The following is a 19,135-nucleotide window of genomic DNA, read 5'->3' as shown; positions in this document are numbered from 1 at the left end:
TTGCATCTGAGTTATCGTAGCTGTCAAATTGCAGATTTGGTACCTGCATCTGGTAGATGTACTTTTATTTAAAAATTGATAACATATATAAAATTATTGTTAAAAAGGAAATCCTAACATATTATTTGGCTTTAACTAAAATTTGTCATAAAGTGTTATATTGATGTAAATAGGGGAATACTTATCATGTATTCTAATAATAACAGCAAGCTGAAATATAACATCTTCCTATACAACTATTCACTGAAACTTAGAATGCCTTAGTTTTAATCAGATGTGAGGAAATCCCACCATTGATTGCTGTGCCATAAAAAACCCCCACAATGTCGGTTACAGACCGGCTTTGTTTTGGTTCTAGTATGTTTTCTCATCAACAGTTTTGCCAAACTTTCTGCAATTTAGTCGTAGTAGTTCGTGGCAGTGCCCTCTTGGCTCCTGCCCCTGCTGTGCTGATAAAATCACTTGGAGACCCTGGGGTTCAGTAACCACTGGTGGTTTTTATTCACAGGTTGTACTCCCACCACCTTTTCCCCATACACAGCTTGCTTCTAGTGTCTGCTCCCAGGAGGGAAGGGCTATCACTCTGCTTCCTCTCCTTCCCCTGGCTTCCTTCCCTGCAGTCTTTATCTAGCCCCAGGCTAACTGGGCGGGCAGCTGTCTCCTATTCACAATATAGGTGCAGGTTTTCTCTAGCCAGCTCCAATTTGCTTCCCATAATGGGGGTTGGCATGGCAGAGGGCTGAGTCAGCAGTTCTTGCCCAGCACCCGGTCACAGTAGCTAAAGTCAACAATTTTAAGACAAAACCTTGAATTGCTGACTTTGGGAAGTGAGAAAACTCTAGGTTTAAACTTTGATAGGGTTCCTTGGGGAAGAGGGGAGGTTTTTTTGCTTGTGGTTTTTTTCTACTGCAGCAGCAGCAACAATAAAATAGAATTGGGCCAAAATGTTACTGTTACAAGTTTTCTGTTGCAAATGATTTTGTCAAACTTTCTGAAATGCATCTAAAATTAATGTTAATTGTCCTCTATTTTTTCTCTAGTATGTTGTTTAGACTGTAGGCTGCTCAGGGAAGAGCCCTGTCTTATACATTTGCAAAGCAATGTGCACACCTGCAGTAAGCTCTGTGTGGGCACAGGGATCCCCCCGGCCAGAGCTAATTGCAGGACTAGTGCCTTATAGTGATGTAAAAAATGACAACAATACATTACCAGAGAGAGATTAATATCTGACTGTAAATCAATCCCAAGACAAAAATGGACAGTTTATCCGCTCCATCACATACTATATTCTAGAATATATTCTATCTTATTAAATAGTTTTGTATCAAAAACTCATTTGGCAAAAGTCCACTCAGTCAGGGTTAAATCTTGCCTGTTGTGCCAAGCCAGAAGCAGGAAAAGGTCTCAGAACCCTACCTCCAGGGCCGGGGAGAAGCAGAGGTAGAACTACTCCAGCCTCTATTCCATAGCCGTGTCCTCTCTCTGGCTCTATTTTGGGTTTGAACTAGGGATCCAGGTAATAGCAGACCAGCTGCTACACCCTCCATGCTGCAACAGAGAGAGCTCAGCTCTGCAGAACCCAGATGCGTATGACCTCCTCATATTCCCCCGTACAGCAGAACCATACTGTAACAACCAACGTCGTGAGAATCACGAGGGATTGATTGAACCTGGAACCTCTCAAACTAAAGCCATGGGACAAAGGACTAAGTCCCCTAACTGGGACAGTAACAAACTCATCTTCTGTGGATCCAGGCACAGAGGGGGTTTAATAACACATGCTTAAAAGTGGGTAACTCTGAGACTATTTACATGTCCGGGGAGAGGGGTGAGAGGGCAGGTTTTGGTCCTTAGATATAAGTGGATTGTTAATGATGCAGAGGGAAGAAGAGAAAATTGCAGGTTATGAAGGTTCCCATGGTTCTTTCATCCACTTACTATGACAATTTCTACCCAGATGATAGAAACTTAACAGGAACAAAAATAATTAATTTGTTTAATGAAGAACTGACTTAGCCCATGCATGGCACATAAAAGATCTGTTACATAATTATTGTTTTAATAGGCTTGTGCTCCCTTATATCATTGGAGGACCCTTAAAGCCACTCCTGAAAAGGATCCAGTTGGCACCTGCTATGTTGCAATTCAGAACTTCAGTGCATATGCTGAGTATTCTCCTTGTCGCAACAGTAAGTTTTAATATAAATGCTCTTGCCTCAATAGAACTGAAATTGTGATCAGTGGTTTCATACTTTCAGTCTTAGTGCTGCCTTGGCTAGATGAAAATTAGTGGGTGATGTCATGCAGGGAAAGAGTATAAAGAAAGACAGACATTAAACTACATGTCTGCACTTGGATGTTTTATCATATAATTAAAAGAGAAGAGATTAAATAAATAAGGCTTGTGCAATTATGGTGATAAAATATAATTTCCTTAATTTAACGGTTTAAAATGCAGCAAACAGATCTCGAAAAGCATAAGTAAGCATTTAAAAATGGTTGTTCGTTCTGAATGTGAAACTGTCATTATAGAATTGCCATCCTAGGATCAGACCCTGCACTGAGATAAAAAGGGCTGCACTGTCTGAATCACCAGCAATAGGCTGATTGTGTTTTACTTCCTGTGCACAAGAAAGCTGCCCACGGTAGCAGTGCTAGTGCACATGCTGCTCTGTGTTGTGTGGGAACTGGGGGGCTCCTCCACAACTCTAATGCCTTCCTGCTTATGGAATAGGTAAGCGAGGGTGTGTATAAAGGCCCAAGCCCAGTTATTTATAGGAATACACAAAATACCATACTAGATCAGATCAGTGATACATCTAGTCTAGAATCCTGTCTCTGACGGTTGCCATTACCAAATATTTTGGAGGGAGGTGTCAGAATTCCTGCAGTAAGCAGTGATGGGATAACCTGCCCCAAGGAAGTTTCTTCCTACTTCAAAAGCTAAAGACTGGTGTAAGCCTCGAAGCAGGAGGGTTTATAGCCGTTCCAACACGTACGTGTGTGTGTGTGTGTGTGTGGTTTTAAATATTTACTACAATAACTCTGTATATTCTTATTATCCATATGAATGACTTGATTGCTTTCTGAATCCTGCTAAGCTCCTGGCCTCAGTGATTTTTTTTTTTTGGGGTGGGGGGAGAGTCACTTCATGTGCTATTTCCCTAAACTCTAAAGGTGTGTCTGCACAGCTGCTGGGAGTGCGTCTCACAGCCCAGGTCAACAGACTTGCATTAACAGGGCTTGGGCTAGCACGCTAAAAATAACTGTGTAGATGTTGTTGTGACATTCGAGCTCAGGCCCTGAAGCCCAGCTCCCTACCTAAGCCTCAGAGCCCGAGCTCCCACAGCGCTAATTTTAGCGTGCTTGCACGAGCCCCACTAGCACAAATCTGTCGACCCAGACTGAAAGACTCACTCCCAGCAGCTGTAGAAACACATCTTAAAGGCCTCCTCCAACTGTCGTTAAAATCAATGAGAAGAACCTGTTGACTGAATGGGACTTGGATTGGGCCCTTACAGAATCATTTCACTGCCTAGCAGTTACTTCTCCCAGAGACCAGAAATAGCTGCTGTTTCACAGTTACTTGCCATGTGGTGTTTTCCAACGCTAATAGCTAATGTTATGGGCTAGCCTATGCCTCTGTGTGGAAATGCCCACAGGAGGGCTAAGTTGTTGATGATCAGTTTGTTATTTTTATAGTGGCAACAAAGCCCTGGGCAGACAAGTAGATGGACCTGCTCCCTCCTTTGAAAGGCTATGATAGTGAAATTTGCCAAGTTCGTTCTTGTGGAGTTCTAGAGACAACATCATGCCATGCTGTGCGGTTTGCCTGCAGGGCCAGCCGAGGCGGGAGGACCAAAAGGGCAGTTTTCCCCAGGCCCCCCATTTTGAGTGGGCCCCCAAGCCCATGGAATTTGAGTGAAAGGTGCTGTGACCTGGTGCATGGGGTGGCAGCACCGTTAAAGTTTGGCCTGGCCATCCCTTTGTCATGACTAGGTCACAGTGCACAGAGTGGGGTGCCGAGCCCAGCCCCATGGGACTGAAGTTACCACAGCTGGGTGAGTGTGGGGCGGATTCACTCTTCAGCCCCATCCATCACCCTCTGGGCCCTCTCTTGAATCCATGGTCATTTTGTTGGAAAGGTGGGGGCCTTAGTTTCAGATTTTTTCCCAAAACCTCTGTGTAGCCCTGTTTGCCTGCCCTGAGAATGCACACCTGAGGTGTGTGCAACCAAGCAGCTCTGTGATTCTTCCTAAGATCTGCAAGAAAATCCCATGGAACTCAGCACATACAAAGGCGACTGGGACATCTCCATGTAGGGCCAACTCCTCAGCTTTACCCACTAGGTTCTCCACTGCAGAGTAGCTCCAGATAGAGCTGCATTACCAAGTCTCCCTCTTATGGCCTACCCCTTACACCCAAACCCCCAAAGAGGGGAGAGAGGACACCACAGAGTGAGAAGCTGAATCTGTGGGAAAACAATGTTCAAAAGCTCTGCACTAGTTCCTGCTGGTGTGTCACTTTGGCTTTGCTCAGGGATGATGCCATGTGGAGGGACTGTTCCAATGGCCATTCTCACTTTCTGCCCAGTTGTAGCCCCCTGAACCTGCACATCCCCAGGTGCGTGGTGTTCATAGGGAAGGTCTTCTTTAGGGGTTTGAGGAAGGAGAAAAGACCGCCACATTCTTCTTCCTATCCTCCAATAGATATTGGGCAACCATAGCAGGGTGGTCTATTCCAAGTCTATTGCTTCATGGTGATAGAACTAAGAAAGAAGACTCAGCAAATATACACAAATATGCTGAATTATATTACAGTTCAATACTTGTTTAACCCAAAATCCAGTCTCTCAAAAAGCCTGGCTTTATGAATTACCTGTATGTCCCTCGGGGTTGTATAGATAGCAGGATTTCCTGCAGGGTGGCCCCTTTGAATACAGCCAGATTGACCCACCCTCCAAGTTACTATTTATCCAAAAGTTTCAAACTTCCTAGGAGACCCTTATTTTTGTATTTATGGCAAATCAAGCTGTTGCAGCAATTCTGTGACTCCTTGCTAAGCCATTCATTTTTGGTTACCCATGCTGGTTTGGACAGGATGCCCACTGATTGTGGCTAGGGACCCTGGCTAGGCAGTGAGAAAAGAATGTCCCAAGTAGTCAATATCATTTTTCAAGATATCATTTGGCACCAATCTCATGGCTCTGCAGAGGGCCCTGATTTGTTCATTATATGGGGTCCCATATAATTGTTTTACCTCCTTAGGTGGTTTTGTACCTTTTGCCTCAAGGCTGTGGGGTTTATTTAATTGCATGGTATATTTTTTCATAAAAATTCTAGAAAGCTGCTAAATGTAGATAAACAAAACAAGACCACATCCTTAAGACAATAACTGCGTAAGCTCACAGATTTACTACCAGTACCAGATCCTGTCAGACTGGATCCCTAGAACGTTTTGTGTGCTGTTGTGATTCTGCTATCCGTAAATGCATTAAAACAGCGGTTCTCGACCTTTTTCTTTCTGAGGCCCCCCACAATATGCTATTAAAAACTCCAGGGCCCAGCAGAAGAAGGGGAGACTCGGGGCACTGGGCCGGGTTGGGGGAGGGCCCTTGGGCACAGATGTACTTTGATTTGTATTTTGGGTGAGCAGGGGCCAGCAGGGGTTGAGCCAGTTCCGCATGGCAGGGTCTAGAGAGGGAGCGCCACCTCTACCCCCTGACTTACCTCAGCAGGTCATGCACCTGGATGGGGGGGGGTCGGGGGTGGAGTGGGGCACAACCAAAAATTATAACTCAAAGGTGGGTGCAGGGAGAGGGGTAGCTAAGGGCTGTGTGCGGGCAGGGGGGTAGCTCAGGGTGCAGGGAGGGGTAGCTAGGGGCTGTGTGCAGGCAGAGGTAGTTCAGTGCAGAGAGAGGGGTAACTAGGGACTGTATGCGGGCAGGGGGTATCTCAGGGTGCAGGGAGGGGGTAGTTCGGTGCAGAGAGGTGGGTAGCTAGGGGCTTTGTGCCTGGAGGACTCCCCTGCGGTCTCTGTTCCCTGAGGGCTCTTCCAGCCACAGAGCCGGGTCCTCCCGCCCAGGTGGCTCTTACCAGCAGCATGAGCAAAGGGGGCTGGGAGATGAGGAGCAGCTTCAACCCCCTGCACCAGCAGGTGACAAGGGAACACCGCAGCTGCCTGCTCCTTGACACTAGCCAGAGCAGCAGCTGTCCTGCACTGCCTGGCTCCTGCTTCCTGCCTCCGACCTGGCCAGGGGGTGGGGAGAGAAGGAGGTGGTGGGGTGTGTGTGTGGGGGGGGCTGCTCTGGGATTGCCCTGCTCTTGCACTGTAGTTTTTTTCTTTTTTGGGGGGGGGCGGGGTGCAAAACCAACATGTCCCCCCCAAATCTGCCCTGTGGGTAGCACCGGGGCTTGGGGCTCCAGAATTCAGCCCTGCTTCTCCTGGCGTCTGCCCCACATGGGGCGCCAGAGATCAGGACTTCAACCCTGCAGTTCCTGTCTTCAGCCCCACGGGAGGTGCTGGGGTTTGGGCTCTGGATTTTAGGTGTGCGGCCCCTCAGCCCCCCTGAAAGGGTTCACGGACCCCCTGTTGAGAACCACTGCATTAAAACATATTTCTCCAAAATTAAAATTAAAATAAAATCATATACATGCTTTTATATTTTCTTCCATCCTCTTTTACCGGAATTTTCTTCCTACTGTAACAAACTATAGTACTGACACAGGAGTTGGATTTGCAGTATCACTTTGAATTATGGAGATAAGGCAATACTACAGTATTTAATAAAATATGTACCCACAATGGAAACCTATAATACAATAATTCAATAAAGTATATATTTTTTCTTTTTGTTGTTGCATGTAAATCTAGGTACTAATTATTTCTCCTTGGGAAATCTTGTAGTGATGGCAATTCATAGATTATAAAGCCAGAAGGGGCCAATGTAATAATTTGATCTGGCCTCCTGTATAACAGACCATAAGACTTCCCCAAATTAATTCCTGTTTAGATCATGTCTTCTAGAAAAACATTCAAACTTGATATAAAAATTGCCAGTTATGGAGAATCCCCCATGACCTTTGGTAAGAGGTTCCAGTGGTTCTCTGTTAAAAAAAAAAATTACACCTCATTTCTAGTCTGAATTTGACAAGTTTCAACTTCCAGCCATTGGATCTTGTTATATCTTTGTCAGCTAACTGATGAGCCCCCTATTATCAAATTTCTGTTCCATATATAGGCATGCACAGATTGTGACCAAGACACCCCTTCGCCTTCTCTTTGTTAAACTAAATAGATCCTTGTATCTTTCATCATAAGGCATGTTTTAAAATCCTTTAATCATTCTTGTGGCTCTTCTCTGAACCATCTCTTATGGCTATAAGTAAGTTCTACTCGGGCATTATGAGATCAATAAATATTCATATTTTGATAATGCAGGCAATGCAGATCCTGAAGGACAAGGTTTCTGTCAAGCAGGCTTCAGCTTAGATTTTTACAAGGTAAGATTCTACTTTTGAACTCCGTGGAAGAAATTTTATGCTGACATATCCCGATTGACCTCTTCCTTCATCTATTCCAGTCCCCCTGATTGGAAATTCATCCCCTTCTTGTTTTGAGTAACATTTTTCATGAAGTTGCTGCTGTGACATTACACTCCATATTCTTTATGGAAATATGCTTATGATATGGATATGACATAACCGAGATGTACTTTCTGCAAGATTGCTCATGTAAGGTATCATTGGAAAGGTTATGATTTACTGAATGTATTTATCTAATTTGTATGCATGTATCATTTTTGTATCTAAAGCTGGGAATATTGACCATGTCTCTCTATTTCAAATGGATGAGGCTAAACAATGCTAGGGACTTTTTACTGAAGAAATGCATAAGGATTACCCCAGGAACTGTGTGCGATAAAAACCTCTCAAAGATAGGTCTATACAATGGGAACTGTTTGACCCAGGTCACAGCAAAAAACTTTCCAGCAAGTGGGGGGAAGATATAAAACAGGAACGACAACCTGAGGGGTCCTAACTCTCCCTACAACAACACACCTGAAAACATCTGAGGAACAAAGACTGAACGGTAAGAAGTATTGGTCATAGAATCATAGAAGATTAGGGTTGGAAGAGACCTCAGGAGGTCATTTAGTCCAACCCCCTGCTCAAAGCAGGACCAATACCAACTAAATCAGGCTAAAACCTGGGAAAGCCAAGGCAACTTGTGCCTTAAGAATCTGCCAGCCTATTTATCGCTCAGGGTGAGAATATGCTAATTTGTATCCTACCTATCTAATGTGTCAAGCTTAGTTTGTGTGTTTTGTTTCATTTGCTTAGTAATCTGCTTTGTTCTGCTTGCTATTCCTTTAATCACTTAAAATCTACCTTTTGTAGTTAATAAAATTTGTTTTGTTTATTATTAAACCCAGTTTATGCAATTTTTAATGGGGGCGGGGAAGAAGTCATGCATATCTCTCTTCACATTGAGGAAGAGAGTGAATTTTATGAGCTTGTGCTGTACAGATATTTCTATATAGTGCAAAACACTAGTATTTTGGGTTTGTCTCCCAAAAGAGGTGGCCACGTGAGTGCTGGGGAGCCCTCTCACACAGAGCTGACTTTAGTCTGTGTCTGCAGCAGGGTGTAGCCCTACTTGTGTGTGTATGCTGCAAGAGGCTGGAGAGCCTAATTCAGCAAAGCAGGAAGAGGGAACCCAGGCTGGTTGAGCGGGAGAGGCTCAATTAAACCCCAGTACATCAGGTGACATGCCAAGGGTGGGGGGCCTGCAATTTCACAGCTGCAATTTCTCAAAAGCTTTACAGACTTGAAATTTCCCAGTTTAATTTAAAAAATAGATAAAAGCTGTTACAGATAACTTGTTAGATGCACTCCCATTGACTTCTCCTGAATCCATCCCAGCCTGTGCTATAGCGTTACTGTTGCTCTGGCCATCCAAACCTTCAGAAGTGACTAGTGATTTTGGTTGTCTCATGGGGTGCATAGACCTTAGGCAGGCCTGGCAACCAAGGGGTTAATGAAGGAACTGCCCATCAGTGCTGATTGGCAGCATCTGAGCAGCTGGTTGAATAAAAGAGCTGAAAAGCAGAGGGGGAGGTGGCTGCCAGAGGAGGCAACAGACCCGAGAAAGAAGGAGCTGCCAGCAAGCTGGTGAGAAGCTGCCTCGGAGTGACAATGACCTAGAGGAGGGACAGCCAGAGCCACAGGCTTCAGCAGCATACAGAACCAAGGGAGGCAGGAAGGAGCTCAGAGTATAGCAGGAGAATTTTGGAGGATTCTGCCTGCCTGCGTTAAGGGATCTGAGCTGAACCCAGTGGAGTGGTTGGGCCTGGATTCCCCTACCAACCCCTGAACAGGGACTTAAGAACCAAAGGGGGTTTCAGGCCTGTTGATGGCAAGGGTCTGATTACCTTTGTCAAACATAAGGGTTGCCCTGTACAACCCCATGGGACAGAAATAAACATCCTTATCTCCAGAACAGGACTACAGAGATTCAGAGAACCAGGGGTGGGTGCCTGCCCTGCTGATCTGGGCAGTTGTTGTGCAACATCCTGTCTAACCAAGGGGGGCAATGGTGCCCCAGCCCACGGGGTGCCTCCATTTTCATGTGCCCAACTTGAGTCACTCACCAGGACCTGATTTTTAGAATGTACTGAGCATCAGCCCTTGAGTGGTTTTTGTTTGTTTGTTTTTGTTTTTTAAATATAAGCAATTTATAGGAGGATTCTTTCAACAGCAGGCTAATAATTCAATCACATTGTTTTTTTCTGGGGGGGAGGTGGGGGTGGAGTGCTTTGAAAGTGTGTCCAGTGCATTCCCCTATGCCACCTAGTAACAATACTATGGGCCCTAGGAATATACTTTGTAGCTAGTGGGTCTATAGCAGTACTAGACCACCAGGGCCACACGTGTGTGGCTAAACACGGTAACCGTACATTGTGTTTCTGAGACAGATTGTTATCCATTTTATATTCATGTTATTCTTTTCACCCAATTAGCCTGTGTCAAAGGGATGGCTACAAGGTGGCTATAGCCATGTTGGTCTGTAAAGCATTGCTTTGGATACATTGAGCATCACTGACCTCTTTTGTGTTATCTTTAGTTTTTTTTGTTTACAAAGAAACAAAGCAGTCTTTGAGAAATGTTATTCTGTAGATGCCAAACAGATTATGGCCCTGATGATTCAGGAAAGCATCCCTATTCAGGAAAGACACTAAAGCATGTGTCTTGACTTCAAAGTTAATCTCACACTCAACCGCTTTCCTGAAAAAAGGGTGGATTAAAGCATGTACTTAAAGAAGTGCTTTCCTGCATCGGGGCCTATATCCTGTACCATGACCCTGATTTTCCTTTTGTTGTTTAAATAAAACAGGACAGTTGTTTAGATATAATTGTACTAATTGTTTTTCCATTGCGTGCTATCGATTTATAATTAACATTGTTCATGTCTGTTGTTTTTGTAGAATGGGGATCTTATAGTAGGAGGACCTGGGAGTTTTTACTGGCAAGGTATGTTCACTCAGTTAACTTCAACCAAAAAGGAAAGGCCAGGTGTCAGGAGAAAGTTCATCCTGGATTCCTGTTATTTTCTAGGCGTCAGGTCATATGTTTGAGTCTGGTGTCACTTATATACGTGTGAATCAGAATAACTGCTCTGAAGTCAATGTAGTGACTCCTGTGTGTTTAAAAAAAAAAAAAAAGAATGAGATCAGAATCAGGCCATGGATTCTATAGGAGGCGAAATGAGGTAAATGTTTTACTGTTGACATTTTGCCTCTTAATGGACAAACTTAACTTTATTTTCATCTGGAATTGAAGTGTCAATTGCACAATAGAGAGAGTACATTATGTGTGACGTTTTCATAGCATAAGTTACAGTTTGGGATTTTTAGATTGATTTCTGTCCAGACATTTCTAATACCCCATCTCATTATTGTGGTAACATGATGCCACATATATAGATGAGACCTGCCTTGCTGTAGGTAAGGGCAGAACATTTTTGCCCCTCCCTTGATTTAACCATTATTACGGTAAGGCACATTCTTGGTGTCTGCCTACCAGGAAGACATTGTCAAGCCATTCGGCAGCTCCATTGTTGTGGTGGACCTGTGTAATGGGTTTTGCATTGTGTCACTGAAGGAGAAAGATTCTGACTTATTTTGACTTCTGATGGAATAGAATTCCATATCTCTGAACTCTCCTCTGAGAATACACTGCTTTTGGGCTATAGGATCCCATTGAATTATAGCTGTTATGGAAAGGCTGTCACTGCAAGAGCATGATCTAGACCTATGTAGGACTTGGAAGGTCAGGGCCAGCACTTTGAAATAGAATGGAGTTGTGTTAGTTATGGTTAATACCATGTTTTGTTCTATATTGTCTTCCTGTTTCTGAATGATGTGGAAATGCATTGGTTTAAATATTCTCAGGAAGCTCCCAGAGTGGCAGTGGGGAAGGATTGCACTGGTGGCTATGCACTGCTCGTCTCTGCTGCAGCAGTCTGGCAATACATTGTTATGGATGTTGGACAGTTAGCGATGAATCGAGTAAACAGTGTCTTGAAACTTGTGTTTAATCTTAAATCTTAAAAACTGTAGATAACCCTGTGTTTTAAGGAGTTGGCTCTTCTCTGAATTCCTTTACTCTATGCAATTATTTGAATACAGGTCAAGTAATCACCACCAGTATTGCAGATATCATTACGGACTATTCATTCAAGGATATTCTAAGGAAACTGACAAGAGAAAAGCAAACTGGAGTGGCACCACCCATATATGATGACAATTACCTAGGTAAGATGTACAGTCTAGAGCAGGGGTCGGCAACCTTTCAGAAGTGGTGTGCCGAGTCTTCATTTATTCACTCTAATTTAAGGTTTCGCGTGCCAGTAATACATTTTAACATTTTTTAGAAGGTCTCTCTCTCTACAAGTCTATATATTATATAACTAAACGATGGTCGTATGTGAAGTAAACAAGGTTTTCAAAATGTTTAAGAAGCTTCATTTAAAATTAAATGGGGTTCCATTCACCTAGGCCAGCAGGGGGCTGAGCAGGGCCTGCAGCCAGGACCCCGGCTGGCAAGGGGCCGGCAGCCAGAACCCCAGACTGGCAGCAGGCTGAGTGGGGCCGGCAGCTGGGACCCGGCAAGCAGCAGCGTGCCATTAAAAATCACTCGCATGCCGTCTTTGGCACGCATGCCATAGGTTGCCAACCTCTGGTCTAGAGGCACTGGACTTACCTGAATGAGAAAGCAAATCCTAAATTATGAAGGCCCCAATCCTGTAAACACTTGCTTGACTTTAAGCACAGGAGCAAGGAATCCCATTCAGTAATTTGCTAATTATTTTAATGGGACAACTGACATGCTTAAAGTTAAACACAGGAGTAAGTGTTCAAGATCCTAAATGACTAGCTAACTAGGATGCTATAGTTATGCATGGGTTTTAATGTACTTAAGCAAGTATACTAACTTTTCATGTTCACACCTTTTTTCAGTCAGGGGAAATGATTTAGTTTACTGTAATTAGGGACTATTTCAACTGTTAAGAGAGGGAAAAGAAACCTTTTTTGTAACGCTTTAGTACAGTAATGTCTAAGGGCCCAATTCTGCTCTCATTGTCGTTAAGGACAAACTATAATTGACTTCAGTGAGAGCAGTAGTGGGCCCTGATTATCCAGAAAGCATGGGGGACATGGATTTTATTTGGATCATTGAGAGGGAAGGAGCCTTTTGGCAGCAGGATGCCTTCCACTATGGCCAAAGGCTTGTTGTCATCCTTCTCCTTGCAATCCTGGCTGAGGATCTCTGCTCTGCCCCACTCCCTCCCTCCCATGACAGTGGGGCTGCAGAGGGCTCCCTGCACTGCCACAGGAGTCATTTAGCAGCAGGTTTCAGAGTAGCAGCCGTGTTAGTCTGTATTCGCAAAAAGAAAAGGAGTACTTGTGGCACCTTAGAGACTAACCAATTTATTTGAGCATAAGCTTTCGTGAGCTACAGCTCACTTCATCGGATGCATTATTTTCCACTGAATGCATCCGATGAAGTGAGCTGTAGCTCACGAAAGCTTATGCTCAAATAAATTGGTTAGTCTCTAAGGTGCCACTAGTACTCCTTTTCTTTCAGCAGCAGGGAGGCCTTCCCTGCAACCAGGGGCTTGTCCTTCTCCTTACAGCCCTGGCCCGGGCTCTCTGCTCTATTATCCGAACCTCTGAATTATCCAAATCCTTTCCTTGTCCCCCAGCATGAGATACAGGCTGCGGAGGGCATGTATCTCATGTTGGGGGTTGTTTAAGGGGTTCGGATAATAGGGCTTCAGATAAACGGGAGTAATCTGTACATAGAGAAACCTAGATCTCTTTGAGTACATGTTTTAAAAGATAGCTGGTGGCTCCTTCTCTTCAGGAGTTGTGTGTAATATGCACATAACTCTGCATGTAACAAATGTTGCTTTCTTTTCAATGATTGTAGAAATGATGCAGTGAAGTTTGAAGGCAGTGATATATGTCCTCTCACATATGCTTTGTTTTTGGCTTTGCAGTCATGGGCCCAATCCATTAGTCCTTACTCAGTCAATGGGCATTAGGCGCTTAACCTTATGTCCTTTTTAGGGCACTTATCGGCATCTTTAGATGCCTAAATAGCTTTGGAAATCTGATCCTACGTATAACAGATACAATTGTGTGATTATGCATCATAGTGGCAAAAAAGGAATATAATAAAAAAGCTATTATCACAAAGGATGTAGCATTTGCAGTTTATATTTTCAGGTGAATTATAAAGTATTAATGCTTAACAGCTGATTTTGGGATGCAATTAAATAGCAATGTGTTTCCTAGTGATTTAGGCCTGTAGAATTATTGTACTTTTGCGACTTATGGTGAAGGTAGTCATCATAACTTGACAAATGATTTTCCTTTCCCACCCACCCCCCCAGTCTTAGATATACTAGTTTATAAAGTTCTCACAGAGATTATTGAAAGAGAGGACAAATTTGGTTGCCCTTCCAGAAGCATGTTTCTTTGGAAGTAAATGATTTGTCAGGTTTCATGCTTGTAATTTATTCTTAAACTAGGATACTCAGTGGCTGCTGGGGAATTTACTGGAGACCTTGAACAAGGTAAGAAGCAAGTCAAAATGTAAAGCATATGACTGTGTGCATGTCTGTTTATCTATTTCTGTTCTCTAAATGGGAAAATGGGTCTTAAACATTTAAAATATTAAAGGGTAGGATAATGAATCTCTACCCAATGTACTTGGGGGCAAATCTTTCCCTGGGATGATACAGCAAGGGAAAGCAGAGCTGCAGTAGCCTAAACCTATGCATCCCCAGCCATAGGTATCTTTCTGCCTAGGACAAGATTACACAGGTAGGGCTGGGGGATAGCACTCTAAGGCCACATCTGCCAGCTAACTCCACGTGCTTCAGAGAGAAGCACTATTCACTTGGGATCCTGGATGTTTCCTAAAAGCTACAGACCCTATCCCTTGAGGACATGGTGCATGGGACAGCTTGTTAACTGTTCCTCCTCCTAATGCAATGTGTTCTGTTCAGTTCTTGAGTTACTGCTTATGTAGTGGGAAGGGGATCCCTATACTCTCTCCTCTTCCTGAATCTTGCATTTCAGAGCAGAGCTGGTCAGGGTTGAACTCTTAATATTAAAAATCTATATTTAAAAGGAGAGAAAACATTATACAGGCAAATGAAAAAAGGAACTGATCCCTTGAATAAGGAAAGGCTTAAAGGCACATGAACAAAAATGCCTGAAAGAGAATAATGCATGAGCTTCTTTTAGAACTGAAGGCTCTTTCTTAGATCAAATACATTCTACAGTATACAGTATACAGTATTTGTATAACAATTTGCATGTACGTGGCAATTTCATCCAGAAGATTACACACACATTACAAGTTTAATCCAATTATTTACAAGCTACATATCTATAATGGATTCTTCACTAACATAAAACTTGGCTGCTTCTGGGATAAAATGGATCAGCAATGTAACAGAGGACAGCAACAAGCCCTATAAGTTTAGGAGAATCAGTGAGGAAGAATTTTCAACTGCAATTACAGGGAAAATGTTTTGTAGCTAGGCACTATATCATTACCCAGATTAGAATTTGGCTTCAACTCTGAGGTTCATGTTGCTCCCCTTGTGACTTCGGATCTTAATTGGTCTCAAATGGTGAAGACCTTGGTTTTATGGTATATCTGACCTATGCCTCAAGCAGCACAGTTCCCTAGTAGTATGGTTAAGGACGGACTCAGAGCATCAGACAGCACCTCCTAATGAATTAGCAACACCACTTCCTCCAGTGTTCAGTAGAAGACTTAGCCAAATATTGACCAGGCCTGACCCTGTCTAGCTGATATTCGCTGAGCTCCGAGCCCCATATGATGTGGCAGCAGAGTTTAGAGCAAAATGACTTCTGAGGTTAAAAAATAAATAATCACATTTACACAGCACCAAGTTCATCAAACCATATTCATCTATTTCCAGAAATTATTTTGAAATTGAGCAGTATACCCAGGCACTTGGTCCAGCCGAAAAACGCATGGCCTCCTAGGCAGCTCAGACCTTAGGAGCTATGCATTTTGTCTCAGGCAGGCCAGATTATTTGTCAGAAAGGCTGGCCTATGAAAATGGACTATTTAAAAGCATGAACAGCTCCATAGCCAAAACGTGCAAAGTCAGTTGGGATGTGGAGAACTCATGCAAATTAACCCAGTTGCCCCCAACTGCTGCTGCTTATTCCCTGTAATTTTGGAATTCCTTCTCCTATAGTGTTAAAGTTGAAGTATACAGTAAATGTCATCTAGAGGACACTAGGGAGAAAGAGACCTCTGTCCTGGTGTAGACCAAGAGTTCAACATTTAATGATGTAATATTTTGTGCATATATCTAGGGAAGCTGATAAGCACATTATACAAATTTAAAAATCTAACGTCAGTTACAGGGGTCTTTGATACAGCTAATAGACAGCATACTCTCAAATAATAGGGGCTGTATGGTAGCAGAATTTAAGTGACGGTGCTCCAATCAGCTAAAACAATGTATGCATTAATTAATTAATTATCTTTTCAGAGTTGGTTGCTGGAGTGCCAAGGGGAGCACAGAACTTTGGCTATGTATGTATTGTACCCACATTTGATCTGAGTAGTAGTAAAAATGCATGTGCTATGTTGTTTTGAGGAGGAAAGGCTATATCATGTTTTTATGCCACATTGTACGCTGCATTCCTTATCCGGGCAAAACTCCTATGGACTTAGACTCTGATTCAGCAAAGCACTTAAGCATGTGCTTAACTGCTTTCCGGAATTGGGCTTTAAAGCTCAGGCTTTTATTTATTTTTGAAGTCTGTATGTTCTGTAGCCAGTTACAAGACTGCTTTGAACTCTTGTGCCAGTATTTCTATAGCTGCAGACTCAAATCCAAATTCACCCCAAGTCCATGGGTGTTTGATGTACTGTTCTGGTTGTTCCCATGATGAAGAAACATCCAAGTCTACGTAGCTTAGGGATGTTCAGATCTGGTTTTCAGTTCAATGCTCTACGTATGTGTTATGAAACTGTCAGATATGAAAAGTCATGGTATAAATTCTGAAGAGAAGACAGAGCACTGCAGATTGTGAAACAATGCTTATCTCCTTATAGAGTAAATACAACAAAAGCCAGGTTTCAGGAACAATCTGCGTGGAGAATTGACAGTTCCCAGCTACAGACCTGACTGTAGTCCTTGCATACCCTAAACAGATTCCAGATTCTATCATATTGCCAGATTCCAACCTCATATTGGAACTCACTGCTCAAAAAAATAAATAAATAAATAAATAAGCACCTATCTATGGTACATATATGCTTCCCCCAGATATTGTAGTATTTGAGCATCTCACAGTTTTTAATGTATGGTTCCTTACAACACTGCTGCCAGGCAGGGAAGTACTATGCTCTCCATTGTACAGATGGGGAACTGAGGCACAGAAAAATCTAAATGACTTGTTCAAGGTCCCACAGAAAATCTGTGGTGAAGCAGAGAACTGAACTCAGGTCTCCCAGGTCCTATGTTAGTGCAGTAACCGCTGAACCATCCTTTAACTTTTCTAAATATACCTGTAGTTACATTACCGTATAACTTGTTATGGTATGACTGGAACCTTTTATATTTTTTTCTATTGCCAGGTTTCAATTATTAATTCTACAGACTTGACCTTTATTCAGAATTTCACTGGTGAACAGGTAATGTCAAAGATCTAAGCAATAATATACTATCTCTCAGAGGAATATCATTGCATCTAAAATATTATAGTTCTAACAATTTGTTAATTTATTTCAAAGGGTAGAAAATATTACTTTTCATAAAGGTGAAGAGGTTTGTTAGGAAAAACAATCTTTTAATGAATATTGGATATGAAAATGTGTGTGTTGTTTTTCATTTATAGATGGCGTCTTACTTTGGGTACACTGTTGCCGTGTCGGATATTAACAGTGATGGGTAGGTTACACAATGCACCCCAATCCCATTGAAATCCAATAGGAATTGATTGCCTAACTCCTTCTTTAGTCCCTTTTGAAAATCCTGGCTTAGTAAATAATGTTCACACTACATCTCCAAAAGCCATCATGATCCCTTTATACGGAAAAGCCGAAATAAATATATCTGTTAATAAACTTTGTTTTTCTAATGCTCTCAGTTGAAAAATGTTTCTTATACTTCTGTACAGCTTTTCTGTGCTTTTCTAGCTCTAATTATCCAGTTTGGGTCTCAACTTTATTAATTTACTCTTCCTTTTTTAAAACTTGGTCTAATGGCCTTTGCAAAAGAAGTTTTAGTGGAGTTTTTCTTACTGACAGCTGACAAGATTGTTTGGAACAATAAGGGCAGAGTGAGAACATCCAAATTCTGTTCAATTTCCTAATATTGAAAGAGGCAAGGAGTGGTGTTTAGAAAGACGTGGGTAAGAGCCAGATGTCGAATGGTTCAGTCTTCCTCTATGGAAAAGCAGAGCCTTTCTTTTTCAATTTCTCTTATACCCTGTCCATCTCCCATTGCAGAAAGGGCTGCTTAAGGCCGCTAGCCTGTCCAAAAGGAGCTCAGCTGGTTGGTCACGAAGGTCCATGCATACTGCATCATCTTTTAAGGTTTGCAAAGTGACCATGCTCTACAATAGTTCCAAGAGGTATTGTGCCTGCCTTTTAGAGCTCCCATTACTCAGGGTTATGCCTTAATGACACTATCTGGCTTTTAAGCCCTGATTCATAGAGCGCTTAAGCACCATTAACTTTCATGTATGTCTGCACTACAAGTGCTACAGCAGCATAGCTGTGGTGCTGCAGCTACACCACCATAATGTCGACACTTGCAACAGTGATGAAAGGGGTTTTTCCGTTGCTGTAGTAAATCCACCCCATCGAGAGGCAGTTGATAGAAGAATTCCGTCAGTCTAGCAGTGTCTACACAGGGATATCTACACAGGGATTTAACTACCTATCTTAGGAGTGATGTAGCTGGGTTGTCCTAAGTTTTAGGTGTCAACAAGACCTAAAATTGTGAATAGTTTTAGGGTATGCCTGCACACGGATAAAAGCCCCATGGCGCAGCTGGTCCAGGTCAGCTAACTTGGGCTTGCAGGGCTTGGGCTGCAGAGCTAAAAATTGCTGTGTAGATGTTCGAGCTCAGGTTGGAACCTGAGCTCTGGGATCCTGCGAGAGTGAATGGTCCCAGAGCTTGGGCTCCAGCTGAAGCCAAAATGTCTACACAGAAATTTTTAGCCCCACAAGCCTGAGTCAGCTGACCCCTGCCAGCCACGGGTTTTTTATCCCCACGTAGACATACTCAAAGTAGTTGGCAAGATCAGGGCTTTAGTAAGTGAATGTTAACATTAGTTCTTTATCACTGAGATAAGATCACTAATACTTTGAGCCTTAGAGTTTCCTCCCAATGTTATTTCAGGCTTAAAATTATAACTGTGTGACTATTCACCTACTGCAAAATATCCCCAAGAGTTGTATGCTTCATATGAGACACTTTCTCTTCTTGTATTTATTTTTAGGTTCATGTATGAAGTATTCTCTGTGGGCTAAATTAGTGTTTCTCAACTGGTTAATTGAGA

General features: G+C 42.8%; 1 protein-coding gene across 1 annotated transcript in view; it reads left to right on the top strand.

Annotated features, from left to right (window-relative positions):
- Positions 1-19,135, top strand: part of ITGA8 (integrin subunit alpha 8) — a 175,106-nt gene that overhangs the window by 24,934 nt on the left and 131,037 nt on the right. Inside the window, exons 4-11 of the mRNA XM_037890767.2 lie at positions 2,066-2,189; positions 7,441-7,502; positions 10,487-10,532; positions 11,690-11,815; positions 14,098-14,142; positions 16,111-16,154; positions 17,205-17,261; positions 17,465-17,517. Coding sequence (XP_037746695.2) covers positions 2,066-2,189; positions 7,441-7,502; positions 10,487-10,532; positions 11,690-11,815; positions 14,098-14,142; positions 16,111-16,154; positions 17,205-17,261; positions 17,465-17,517 — 557 coding nt within the window. The remainder of the gene's footprint in view (positions 1-2,065; positions 2,190-7,440; positions 7,503-10,486; positions 10,533-11,689; positions 11,816-14,097; positions 14,143-16,110; positions 16,155-17,204; positions 17,262-17,464; positions 17,518-19,135) is intronic.

The sequence above is a fragment of the Chelonia mydas genome, chromosome 2 (assembly GCF_015237465.2).
Source record: "Chelonia mydas isolate rCheMyd1 chromosome 2, rCheMyd1.pri.v2, whole genome shotgun sequence".
NCBI classification, from domain to species: Eukaryota; Metazoa; Chordata; order Testudines; family Cheloniidae; genus Chelonia; species Chelonia mydas.
Note: the sequence above shows the minus strand (reverse complement) of the source record. Positions and strands in the feature narration are given on the sequence as shown.